This window comes from Mesoplodon bidens, assembly GCF_964165515.1.
Source record: "Mesoplodon bidens genome assembly, chromosome: X".
NCBI lineage: Eukaryota > Metazoa > Chordata > Mammalia > Artiodactyla > Ziphiidae > Mesoplodon > Mesoplodon bidens.
The window spans coordinates 134,089,240-134,103,105 of record NC_138163.1 but is presented as its reverse complement, the minus strand read 5'-3'; the positions used below and the strand labels follow the sequence as shown (position 1 = coordinate 134,103,105).

General features: G+C 49.5%; 1 protein-coding gene across 2 annotated transcripts in view; it reads left to right on the top strand.

Annotated features, from left to right (window-relative positions):
* Positions 1-13,866, top strand: part of WWC3 (WWC family member 3) — a 113,444-nt gene that overhangs the window by 74,759 nt on the left and 24,819 nt on the right. For both annotated transcript variants that reach the window (XM_081221359.1, XM_081221360.1), the window contains exons 9-11: positions 7,032-7,274; positions 10,187-10,276; positions 11,075-11,640. In XM_081221359.1, coding sequence (XP_081077485.1) covers positions 7,032-7,274; positions 10,187-10,276; positions 11,075-11,640 — 899 coding nt within the window. The remainder of the gene's footprint in view (positions 1-7,031; positions 7,275-10,186; positions 10,277-11,074; positions 11,641-13,866) is intronic.

Sequence of the window (13,866 nt, the reverse complement as noted above, 5' to 3'; positions counted from 1 at the left end):
TGGCCTCCAGTCACTGAAATTGCTTACAGTTAAGGTTTAACTGGAAGGTGAGTGAGTTCCTGACTTGTAACCTACTCAGCTGTGGTCCTACAAGTGCCAGCCACATCTGGCAGGACGCTAGACTCAATACCCCTTGTAGTGTGGTCAGGACAACCCTACGATCCCCGCTCCTGGTATACATGTGACACTTAGGGAGGGTCAAGGTCATCAGGTGTTAAGAGTATGGCCACCCAGCACCAGGTCAGGGATTTTATTCCAGTTGCCTTTTCTGTGTGTGTGTTCAGACTGCCTCTAAATGAGACACATGATTAGAACAGCGTAGACTTGGGGAGGGAGCAACAGCAAGCAGGTCTTTGCCAAGAACTAAACCTAGAACCAACGTTAATGTTCCAAAACCTGAGTAATGAGGACCACAGTCAAAGCACAGTGGCTTTGGGGTTCTGTCCAGGGACTCTCCACGTGGCCACCTCCATGACAAGCATCAGTGGAGAAGGGTGTCCCACCTACAGGAAGGCATCATGCCCCCCCGTTCACCCACCAGTGCGTGGAAGAGAAGGTGTCACTTCTGATGGCAGTTTTAGCACAGAAAAGCGCATCCTTCCCCGCTCTTCACTGCGAGGCTTTCCTTATTTTAGTGCCACGTTCAGTGTTCTGTCTTTTCCTTCTGCTGCCCCAGCCTTAGACGTCCATCTCCCAGCTCCCATTTCTGAAATCATTCCACCCTGCGAAGTTGAGCTTTCCTACCCTCTGCAAAACCTCCTGGGCTTTGCTACTTCTAAGTGGAGAGAAGTTGATGCACTTATGTATTTCCTTGTATATCTAGATTCGAGATGGTTTCTCAGAGTTGGCAAATCGTCAAAATGCAATAAATGTTCTGGACTATGAGGGTTTCACGTACATTCAGATTTAAAGGAAGTTTATGGAAGTGGAACTCATAATTCCAAGCACTGGTATGATTTCTAGAGAATTCTCTAGACCAAACCACCACTATCATGGGGACTAGTTTTGTGTTTTCAACTCTAGGTCATGTGAAATGTACCCAAACAACTGCTTATTCCTTTCCCTTTAGGAACATGGCTTTGGATTCCCAAGGCAGACCTTATGATGAAAATATTTTCACATTATTGGTTAAAAATTTGAGAATTTTTCAAAGCCAGTTTGGAGGAGCTAGTCTTCTTGAAGCAATCCTGATGATGCAGATGGCTCCTTTTTTTTTTTTTTTTTTAATTCTTTTTTTTTTTTTTTTTTGTGGTACGCGGGCCTCTCACTGTTGTGGCCTCTCCCGTTGCGGAGTACAGGCTCCGGACACGCAGGCTCAGCGGCCGTGGCTCACGGGCCCAGCTGCTCCGCAGCATGTGGGATCTTCCCGGACCGGGGCACGAACCCGTGTCCCCTGCATCGGCAGGCGGACTCTCAACCACTGCACCACCAGGGAAGCCCAGCTCCTTATTTTTAACCTAAGAGCACGTGTTCCAGAAACTGGAACTGTACAGTGCACAGACTAGCTGTTTCCATAGAAACACTCGCGGTCCTGATAGGAACAAAACATTCGGCCCGTCTGGTTTCTCCATGTCTCAGTGTTTGTTGCCAGGATGGGCCCTGCTGTTCCTCAGTTGTCACTGGTGTAGTATTAGGGTTCCAGCTGAATTTGATCAGTCTGTTGGATTTTCCCTTCATTTCTCTAATGACTGTGTGTTTGGGTTTGGGAGTGGGGCACGGCTATGAGAAACAAAGGAACGCACCTTCTCCATTCAGGCCAAGAGAAAGAAGCCTGGAGACGATCTGCTTTTCACTTAACGAACTCACTCTCTGAAGATCTGTTCATTCAGAGGGGACAAGATGTGAGGGCAGGGAGGGATGTTGGGGTATTCGTAGGTCCTTCTTATGCCACACTTCTAGATCCAGACTCCGTGAATCTCCAATGTAGGATACAGAGTTGAGCCAAATGGACACTGGTTTATCGATATTTAGTTCAGGGAGCTGGAGTGATTTCACCATCCATCTGACCCAGATCTCAGCTGAGACTCTGGTGAACTTTTGCTTTTCATTTGAATGGATATTTGCAAAAAAGAAAACTAAGGAGAGGAAACATAAAGGTATCAAGTCTGTAGCTGTAATTGACATCTGAAGGCACTAGGCTCCAAGCTGGCACCATGTCCTGGAACATGGCATTGGGATCCACCACGTCCCATCACGACCAGTCAGAGCCATGGCTTGCCTGGAGTTCCATTTCTATTCCAGAAAGCAGCAGTATTTTAGGAACATGCGAATTTATATTGTAGGTCACAGAATTCAGGTATAAATTCACATACCTGGGGATTACTCTGGATATGTAAAATATGCCTCAAAACTGTGTAATATTAAAAATGCATTTTCTTCTTCGAAAAAGAAGTCATATTTAAGATTTCCATGTGAACTGTAAGGGTCCAAGCAGTTTCTGCGGCATAAATGCAGGTTTCCGTTCATGGTTTAATGGTGCCTGGGTTGTAACAGGAAAGGTGTTTGGGCAAAACTAGTAAGGGAAAAACGATTCATATTTGACTTCTGTCTACATTAGGCCTGTTCAGGGGGATGGAATTTAGAAATCACACAATAAATATGAGACCAGAATGCTTGATTGAGGACTTGCTTTCATTTCTTCACTATCCTGAGCACAGGGACATGTGTTTTAAAGCCTTTAAAGGCATTTGTGAGAGGATATATATATAGGCCATAAAAGGGATTACCTATCAAAAATAAGAATCAGTAAAGAATACAGGTGACTCGCAGGGGAAAAAAAAAAACCCTTGCCAGTTTTAAATTGATCTCGGTTCTCTTTATTATTTTTTTAAATTTATTTACCTTTTTTTTCTTTTAATTGGAGTAAAATTGCTTTACAATGTTGTGTTAGTTTCTGCTATACAGTGAAGTGAATCAGCTCTATGTATACATACATCCCCTCCCTCTTGGACCTCCCTCTCACTCCCCCCCATCCCACCCATCTAGGTCGTCACAGAGCACCGAGCTGAGCTCCCTGTGGTATACAGCAGGTGCCCACTAGCTATATTTTACACATGGTAGTGTATTTATGCCAAACCTAATCTCCCAGTTTGTGCCACCATCCCCTTCTCCTCCTGTGTCCACATGTCTGTTCTCTACATCTACGTCTCTATTTGTGCCCTACAGATAGTTTCACCTGTACCATTTTCCTAGATTCCACATGTATGTGTTAATATACAATATTTCTTTTTTCTCTTTTTGGCTTACTTCACTCTGTATGACAGACTCTAGGTCCATCCACATCTCTACAAATGACCCGATTTTATTCCTTCTTATGGCTGAGTAATTGATCTCGGTTCTCTTTAAAAATGAACTTGGGGAGGTCCCTGGCGGTCCACCTCTTAAGCATCCAGTGGTTAGGACTTGCCGCTCTCACTGCCGCGGCCCTGGGCTCGGTCCGTGGTCAGGGAACTAAGATCCCGCAAGCCGCGCCGCGCGGCCAAAAAAAAAAGAACTTGGAAAAGTTTGTTTTTTTTTTTTTTTTTACAAACTGTAATCATGACCTTGCTTTGTTTCCATGTATTTAATTTCCCTGAAAAGATATTTCAGAAGACAGCCTTTCTGGAAATAGTTTTTCCTGTATTACCCAGAATTGGAGCAGTGGCGCTTGCAGGAGTGGGGTTCCAACCTGCACTACGCATCAGCTGTTGGGCGTGGGTGTAGAAGGGACATCGTGACTGTACATCTGTATGTGGTCTGACGGGGAAGGTCTGTTCCCTCCAGTAACCCTAGCACACGAAGGGTCCGCCTTGCAGGTGGCTTGTTTCCCGGCCAGCAGCACGGTAGACAGGGCTTATTGTTTTAAAGGTAAAGCCATCCCGTCTATTCCTTGGCAACTGTACTAGGAAGCGCTGAAGGAATCCTTTTAGAGCTTTCGGCTCCCAGTACAGACAGACAGACAGACACGTGCTTCTCTCAACCTGGCTGAGAGCATAACCCAAATGTCTGCCTCCGGAGTATGGATCTAGAGAAAGAAACTGCACTTTCCAATATATGCCAGTATCCTTCTAGATTCTTAGGTACCTCTGAGACGAGTATGCAGTCATTCACATTGTTGTAAAATTTAATTATTAAAAGAGCACTGTTCTAAGCACAGCGTGCTTGCCTAGTACTCAGCACAGCCCAAACAGCTTTTCCAGATGGGTTACATGAAGTCAGATTCATCCAGGTTGTCTCTGCTGTAGAAGTCATCCCTCACCATGTGTCCTTACATATTTTTCTTGTGAGCTCTGGAAAGTTACAGTACACTGTTTATTTCTGGCCGCTGTACTATTTCTTTTTTTTTTTTTTTTTTTTTTTTTTTTTTCTTTTTTTTTTCTTTTTGCGGTATGCGGGCCTCTCACTGTTGTGGCCTCTCCCGTTGCGGAGCACAGGCTCCGGACGCGCAGGCTCAGCGGCCATGGCTCACGGGCCCAGCCGCTCCGCAGCATATGGGATCCTCCCAGACCGGGGCACGAACCCGTATCCCCTGCATCCGCAGGCGGACTCTCAACCACTGCGCCACCAGGGAGGCCCTGTACTATTTCTTTTATGCTCACAGTGGGCAGACCTCTTGAAAGTTGCCCTTTGCTTCTCCTCCCTCTCATAATTCAGTTTTTTCTTTATTCTTTTTTCTGATAGTGGATATTACTTGAGATTTTCCTGGAAAGAATAGGAGTATCTAGGACTGGATCTCCAGCCACCCTCAGCAACTTGAATCCCTGTGAAATGGCAGCTAACCTGGAGCTGGCCAACTCATATGGAATCTTGATCTCCTTACATGTAAACTTCAGAAAACTCAAAAGGAGTGCTTTTAAAAATATGTCTGCTTGTAGTATGAGAATTATTAGTATATATTACCAGGTAATACTGCTAACTTTAGTTGTGCTCAGATAGGCTTTCCTGTGGATCAGATACATTGAAATGAAAAATTATGAGGACCCAGTGCGTTTGCTCATTGTACATCTCTTTTATATTTATTCCTTACCTTTGACTTGGCTTGATCTACAGCAGAATGTTCCAGAAATTTCACTGGGTCTGATGTCTGATTTGGCGCTAATTTATGAGTCTGCTTGGAGTGTTTCCTTGGGCTTCAGTTACATGCCTGCCATAAATTTTAATTACACTAATTAGACAGAGGTGGATGCTTAAGCCCAGTTGGATTCCTAACCCTGTTCAGCTGCATCTGTCATTAGTTTTCAGTGACATGATTTGGCACCATTTTCCAACACATTTTCAGGAAATTAGTTTTAAGTTAGAAAAGAACTTGTCTAACAAAGCTACTGACATTCAGCTATTTTCTTTACCTTCTTGGGGAACTGGGCTTGAGTAAAATGTGTGCATTTAAACTATAACTTGTATATTCTTTTCTCTTCGTGACTGTGGGTTATCCGATTGGTTTGGTACTTGAAGAAGGAGTCTTGCCCTGTCCTACAGCCAGGCTGACTAGTCTTGTGCTTATGTCTAGTTCAGGAAGAGCGTGGATTGGTGCAGGGCTGGCCGACAGCCCTTAACACGTGTACCAGTATCTGCAGGAAGCACAGTGTTGAGAAGGATTCTGAAGTCTGGACCCAGCAGGAAGGATGCCAGCTTTGATTAGCGACATGTGCCCTGGGCACGGGACGGCGCAGTCTCAGAAGCACTCTTGCCATTCCTGTTTTAGTGAGGATAATCCCATCCGTGCCTGATGCAAGCCTCTAAGAGCTCCAAGGCCAATTAGCATCCTCCAGACCAGGCTGGGCTGCCTGAAAGCAGAGGGTGTCAAACAAGCATCAAAAACTCCTAGAGGGCTTGTCAAAACCCAGGTTGCCCAACCCCAATCCGCAGAGTGTGGCATTCAGCAGGTCTGGGGTGGGGCCCGAGGCTTGCATTTGTAACAAGCTCCTAGGTGACGCTGAGGCTGCCAGTCAGGGACCCCACTTTGAGAACCGCTGCCTTAGAGGCTAGAGGGCTATGTGCACCTGCCGCTTAGCTGTCCTCACAGCTCTCTGTCACCTCAGAGAAGTCTTTGGATTTTGGTTTTGGGCCCGTGTGCCAATCTCTGTCCTCCACAGCGCTGGGTTCTGGTCAGGTCTGGAGTTCCTTGTTTCTGCCCAGAAATAGCCCTCATCCTTAGTCACATGTAAACTTAAAGGGCTTAAAACATTCTACTCCTGCTATGAAAGGATGCTCTGAAAACACAAGTCACATCTCTTTCACTTAATCTGCATTCAGCACCACCTCAGGACACCAGTCTGTCTGCCAGGCAGGCACGTGGACATTTAGGCACACAGGGAGTGACGAGAGCCATAGTTTTACACCTTGAGGATGGTGGTGCCGGCAAAGTGCAACTGACCGGTTTGTATCCGCCCAGATGACCCTATACCACATCCACTCTCACCAGGGCTGGCTCCCACTCTTTCATATCCTTGCTGGCGTGTTTATTCTCCGTTTCATGCATTTAGCTTTTGTTGAGTATCTGCTCTCTGCCAGGCGTTTTGAACTTCATGCGTGGTCAAGGCCTCTGGCACGATACAGAATCCTGTGATGGGCGCATTTCTCTCCTGGGATTTTCTCAAGGCGGGCTCAGCAGTTAGGCACGGCAGAGAAGGCAGGAGGCCAGAAGCATCTCTCGTGTGTGCAGCACGGTGTTTAGCTACTGCAGAGGGAGGGGCACAGAGAGAAATGAGCCGGCTCCATCCCGCTCCAGAACAGGACACAGAGGAAACAGCACCGTGCACGTGGGCGAGTTGGGGTCTGCCAGCCTTTTGGTCAGTTCTTTGAAACAAAAATGATATGGTTACCGTCATCCTGAATCTCATAGGCTGGGGCATATGTCGCAAAGGACTTACACATCATTTTTGTTACACCTCATTTCCAGATCCTTTATTTTTGTCGTGTGAGGTTTGACTCAGTGCAGTCATTCCCGTATTTATCGGACTGAGTTTCTAGAATCCGTGTGATGGTGCTGAGGATGTGTGAAGACAGTGCTTTTTCATCAAGTTCATGGATTTTTATGTGTCCCTGTCTTGCAGAGTCTCAAATATCCAGAGGCAGCTGGCCCAGTTTGAGAGCGAGTCCTGGCCGGGCATGGCCGAGGCCGACAGGGACCGGCTGCAGCTCATCAAGGAGAAGGAGGCCCTGCTTCAGGAGCTGCAGCTCATCATCCAGCAGAGGCGGCCGGCGGAGGACGTGGCCCGGCTGGACGAGGAGCGGCGACGCCTGGAGGACGAGATCCAGCGCTCCCGGGCCACATCCATGCAGGGTGCCACGGAAAGGTGGGCTGGCTGGGCAGGCGGGGCTGGCTTCCAGCGGAGGAGCAGCTGGCAAAGCCGAAGCCTTATTACTCAGGCAGCTACGGCCTGGCGGAAGGTGGAGGGAGCCTGCCATCCGCAGGGGGTGCCCAGGGCTCGGACGCTCCGGGTCCCTATTACAAGTGGGAGGTGGTCGAGAACCGGATGGAGTAGGGAAGACCGGGGAACCCACCACTTAGACCCCGCCCACTCCCGCTGCAGGTGCCAGGTGCCCCCGCCCCCTGTGTTTTCAGGACAGCGCCCAGGACAGGTGTCGGGTCTCCAGCCCACAGGGGGCCGGAGGCAGGTGGGGGTTGGCTCTGTGACCACGGAGGAACCTCGTTCCTGACGTCAGCAGCATCTCCGTTTCCGCAGTCTACCTCTTTTATCTCCGACTTTGATTTCTCGCCAGCAAAGCCTGTCCTTTTGGCAGCAGGAAGTCTCCGCTCTCTCGCGTGTCTGTTTCTGAACGTGCGTCTCTTCACTTGGTCTTGGGGCTCTTTCCCAGCGTGGGACACATGAAGCACATTTGTCCTCTGTTGCTCGGCCTTTCGTTGTGTGCCCCGTCTCCTGGTTTCCGTTTGCTTTGTGTGATCACAGATTGTTGTGTGATCACGGATTGTGTGGAAGGCAGGGTCTGCTTTCCACGTTGCACAGCTGTCAGAAGTTTGGGGATATTTGCTGAGCTTTGGAGGGCCCACCGCCCATTTGATAACATACTGGCTCCTTAAAATTCACTGTATTATGAGGATCATGAGCTGTATCTCTGTGAGCATTCTCTACCCAGAGTTTAATAGTCACCTAAATTATTTGGTCAGTACAGCTGCCCTCATAACGATTATTTCATCGAATGTTAGGGCTGTCCTCTGTTTTTGCTGGGGGTTGTCTCTGCTTGGATATTCATTGTTAATTGATAGACAGGCCTGTGTTGTGTCCTTAGGGGCTAATGTCAACGCTGGAGGGAAGCGGTGTGGTTTGGAGAGTCCAGTGCATAGGAATGGGCAGAGTGCATGCTAATTTGCCTGGAGTGGTGGAGTGCCCTCTCACCTCTCTCAAAATAAACCCAGAGTTTATCGCTTCTGACTCTGCAACGGGACTATGAAATGGAAGTTTCATCTGTGCCCTTGTGCTTTTGTATCGTTTCAGCTTAACATCACCTTCCGTTCTCCCCATGCTGTTCTCTTGTGTATGTTTCGGGTCAGAGGGCCTGGGATTTCTGGTTGGTTTTCTCTTAACGGGCGAGGATTCAGTCCCACGAACACCACATGTCCACCACGTGTACCAGGACCCCACACCCATGTACCCTTGAGTGTTTCTGCCCTCGCCATGTGGAAATCCAGAGTGCAGGAGTGCTGTGGTCCCAGGGCACAAATCCATGGAACCCCACGGAGCTGCTTTTATCCTGATGCCTGGGTTCAGGGCCTGGGTCACCCAAGCTCGTTCACCTGATGGGGTCTCTTGTGGAACCAGCCTGGGAGCTGCATCCTGGGGCGCAGGGCCCTCAGCTGGGACTGAATTAGCCCCAGGTGTCTCCTGAATCTGGCACTACACGGCCTTGGGCAAGGCGGGCCGTGCACAGGTGCTAATAAGCACCTTTCCGGCCAGGTGATGGGGCCAAGTGCCCCATGAGTGTTCCCTCGGCGGTGACGTTCTGGGCCTAGCGGATGCGGGCCCGTTTCTCCCTGCCGCCTGGGGCCCAGAGGCGGGGGGCTTTCCCTGGGAACAGGCTGAGGGCGTTAGAAGAGACCCGGTCTGGGAGGAGGGAGCCAGTCAGAAAGGTATGGAGGTACGCATCTCAGGGCTGACGTGTGCCAGCTGTTTGGCCAGGCCCAGTCTTTGCCCGTCTTGGTTTCAGTGGCATCATTGTCAGATGGAAAGTTTGAGCAGGTTAGTGAGAGTTACTGGGGATTGGCGGGATGTAAGGTTTTTCCTCTTTCAAAGGAAGAGCAGTTGTTTTGTAGGGTGCCTGCTTGGCCATGTGTTAAACTGCCGTCATTTTGATTTGTAAACGAGAACTGTTTTGTTCTAGAAGCAAACATTCATTTGTACATTCACTTAATAACTATTTATCGAGTGCCTATCCATGTCGGGCTCTATTCTAGGCAGTGGGCTTAGCGCTGTGGGAAAAAATTTCATTTTAGAAAATAATAAAGTTGAAAAAAGTGGGAAGAAGACTACCTCCAACACTGTGGCAGTTGTTTTTTTATTTTATTTGTGTTTAATCTTTTAATTCTGTAGATTTTAGAATTGCACGTAGTTTTGCCTGGAAGGGGGCTTAGCATGAGGGAATCTGATTTGTTCCAAGGAATTCCAGTAGATTACTGCATGCTGTGCATTTGTATCCATATTCTAGTCTAGTCTCCTCCCATCCATCTGTTCATCCACCCACACCCATCCTCCCACACACCTCAACCACTCATCCGTATGCCCATCTGCCTGTCTGCTATCTGTCCATCCAATCCACCTGTTCACCTATCCGTCTGCCTGTCCCTCCTCCCACCCCTGCATCCGTCAGTCCATCCAGCCATCCACCCATTGATTTATCCATCCGTCTTTCCACTCATCCATCCACGCATGCATCCATCCATCCATCCACGCATCCATTCATCCATCCATCCATCCATCCACCCACCCATGCATTCCTCCGCCTATCCACCCATGTGCTGAACTTCTACAGTGTATCAGGCACTGTTCAGGCGGCCAGTGGTACATTTTTAAGCAAGACAAAAACAGTAGAACAGTCTGTTATCTTGGTGTTTATGACCTTGGATGTGCTTTTTTAGAATTTAGTCATTGACACCTCAATCGGTTTGGGGGAATTTACAGTTGAATTTCTTGTTAGGAAAATATACTTGGCATCTTTGAAATCCACCAGTGGACTCTTTTCGTACCTACAGGATTCTACTTCAGGAAAAAAGAAACTGTCTCCTGATGCAGCTGGAAGAAGCTACCCGTCTAACGTCCTATCTCCAGTCCCAGTTACAAAGGTGGGTAACTTGATTATCATGTTATAACATAGTGGCCGTGAACTTCACGATTCATTTAGCCTGACTTTCTCTCCCAGAACTTAGAACCTGCAGTGGTTGTAAACACTGGACAGGAAAGTGTGGATACACGATATTTTTAAGAGGAGCTGCTCACATATGATCCAAGGAATATGAGAACCAGATGTGACTTCAGAATAATGAATCATTTATCGAAGGATTTTGTAACTCCCAGCCTCAGGAGCTGGGAGTGTATATGTCCATCTACATAGATGCACACGTACACTTTTAATTATTTTTTTTAAGATACTCATTTTAGTTAGGCATGAATATCTTTAAAATCCGATTTGGATGCTCAGTAAGAGCTCCAGGTTTCAAGCACTTACCGTATCGGGAAGTGTAGTATTAAGGGCTTTCTGCGCATTGTTTTCTCAGTTCTCCCCTCACAGTGCCTTGAGGCAGGAACCGCTCTCATCCCAGCGCCGGGTGAGAAGGTGGGAGGCTCGGAAAGGGCAAAGCCCTTGACCAAATCAGCTGCATACAGCTAGTCTTGAGTGTGAGCTGGAACTTGAGCTCGAGCAAGAGCCCTTGACGTTAACTACTGCTCTCGACTGACATTCAAAGAAACAAAGGAAATATTTACGAAGGGGCGGGGGTGGGGGTGGGTGTCTTAAAAGGCTCAGAGGTGTTGAAGAGGCGCCAGTGTGAGGTTTGCTCCTTGTGGAGCAGACCGGAGGCTCGGCTCGCGGTGGGGACGGGCAGGCTCCAGCCGCGGGCTCCAGGCTGCTCTTCTCGTTTCAGCCTGTCCGCCAGCACCCTGACCGTCTCCTCGGGGAGCAGCCGCGGCTCCCTGGCCTCCAGCCGGGGCTCGCTGGCCTCCAGCCGGGGCTCCCTGAGCTCCGTCAGCTTCACCGACATCTACGGCCTCCCGCAGTACGAGAAGCCCGACGCCGAGGGCGGCCCGCTCCTGCGCTTCGACCTCGTCCCCTTCGACTCCCTGGGCCGGGACGCCCCCTTGGCGGACGCCCCGGGCCCCGCAGGCCTCCACAAACAGAGGCGCTCCCTGGACACGCCGCAATCCCTGGCGTCCCTGTCCTCGCGCTCCTCGCTGTCCTCGCTGTCCCCGCCCAGCTCGCCCTTGGACACGCCCTTCCTCCCGGCCTCGCGAGACTCACCCCTGGCCCAGCTCGGGGACGCCTTCGAGGTGGCGGGCCTGGGCGCCCTGGACAGGCTGCGCGCTCAGGCCTCCGCCGTGGGGGACGAAGACCCGCCGGGCGCGGCGTCCCTGCCGCCGCACGGGTGCCCCGAGGACGGGGAAGGACCTCGCGAGCGAGGACCCCAAGCGGCTGCCGCTCCCACGGCTGCAAGTACGTACTGATGGGTCCGGTGGGTGCCCCAGGGCGGGGGAGGAAAGGTCTCGAGTTCAGGGAGGAAGCCGTGCATCCGCATGGAAGCCAGCTGGCTCTGCTGTGGCCTAGTGAGCCCTCAGCTTAGGACCCTCCAGGGCAAGAGGAGGCCCGCGCGCCCGCTTGCTCGCTCGCTCGTTCTGCGTGCTTTTGCCCTGGGTCCTTGAAATGTCATGGAAACTGGCAAAGTAGTCTTTCCCAGGCATTTGGCTTGTTTTCAGAATATACTTAATTGTCGAAAATGAGACAGTTCCTCCACATTCGGAGGCTGATAAAGAAGTACTCGGGCCTTAACTCTCCAGGGCGTGTGCCCAGATGCAGCGTTGTGTGTGTGCCCGCCTCAGACCAGCACTGGCACTGCTGTCTGGCTGTGGGCCGGCAGAAATCTCTACTTCCGTTGGCCCTGTGACTTCATCTCTTCATCCTTTGTCCTTGTACTTTTTTTTTTTTAATTTATTTTTGGCTGCGTTGGGCCTTTGTTGCTGCGAGTGGTTTTTCTCTAGTTGCGGCGAGCAGGGGCTACTCTCCATTGAGGTGCGTGGGCTTCTCATTGCGGTGCCTTCTCTTCTTGCGGAGCATGGGCTCTAGGTGCGCGGGCTTCAGTAGTTGTGGCACGCGGGCTCAGTAGTTGTGGCTCGCGGGCTCTAGAGCGCAGGGTCAGTAGTTGTGGCGCACGGGCTTAGTTGCTCCGCGGCATGTGGGATCTTCCCGGACCAGGGCTCGAACCCGTATCCCCTGAATTGGCAGGCAGATTCTTAACTACTGTGCCACCAGGGAAGCCCTGTCCTTGTACTTTTCAAGGACATAATTCTATCAGGGAGGGAGGGAAAATATCAGTCCTTTCTACCGTTTCGATTTCTCTGCTGCTCTTTAAATCCAGAAACATGTATCCATGAGAATTTCATCCGTCCAGTTGGTGTTAATTCAGCTTCTGCTTGGTGCCAGCGTCTGTCAGCTTGTAGCCCACATGGAAAACCAGACTGCTGTTCTGGGGAGTATTCTGGCTGATGGCTGGTGCACAAAGCAGAGTCTGGGCTTCACCCTCCTTATCTTCACCCCGAGTGCTTTTGTGAGCCAACCTCTAGCGACTTTAACTTCCTTAATTTTTAGAGAAGATCAGAACAGCCCTCTCATTCCTGAAGTTCAGCCCACTTCATTTTTATTTGCACAGCAAAACTGTTTTTAGATATTCCATTTAGGCGAACACTAGATAATGTGTATAGCATAGTGGATCTCAACCAGGGGTGTTTTTGACCCCTGGAGATACTTGGCAGACATTTTCAGTTGTCACACTTTGGGGCTGGTGGGGTGCTACTGGCATCTAGTAGGTGGAGACCAGGGGCAATGCTCAACATCCTACAGTGCACAGCATGGTCCCCATCTTGGCTGGAATGATCCAGCCAAGATGTCAAGAGTGCCGAGGCTGAGAAACCCTGGTCATGTACTGTTAAGCAGTCAGCAGCAAAAGGTGGAAATAAAACGTGAATCCAAAACCAGGGTGATGTAGCAGAAATAGCTTCGAACTAGCAGCTTATACCCAGATTCTGTTCCCTGCCCTGTTGACTCACTAGCTGTGCGACCTTGAGCGCAACCTTAGATGGAGCTGAGTCTCAGCTTCTGTGCCCTTGAATGAGGTGATCTTTATGGGCTCTTCTATTCACCACCATTCTGTTACCTGTCGGGGTTTTTTATGTATACCCACGCGGGTTATTATATATATGTAAGATAATAGTGTCTTGTAGCATTTATGTGTTTAACCAGAGATCCATTATGTTCTGCGGCAGCCCCGGGCCTTTTTGGCATCTCTATTATTTTGGTGTCTCCCCCTCTGCGTTTGCAAGCACACCTTTCATATCCCCAGATACGTCATTTCTGTAATTCACATGTACAGGGGAACTTTATTCGCTTTGTTCTTTGTTGTAATCACAGGTTCAGTGCTCCATGTTTATTCAAAAAAGAAAATACAGAATAAGGACTGAATCGTGCATCTGTTGTTGCTTGAGCTTCCTCTTCTCGGTGTCCACCCCCGCCCCGCCCCATACCAACTTTTCTTTAAAGGCTGAGATACAAGAGTGTTTGTCTACTTATGCAGAAAATCCATACAAGGTCCAGCACCGCTTTTGGTCCAGGGGAAACACTGGGTGGGAAGGAGAAGAGCTGACTTAATTTCTGATCCTGATTTCTTTA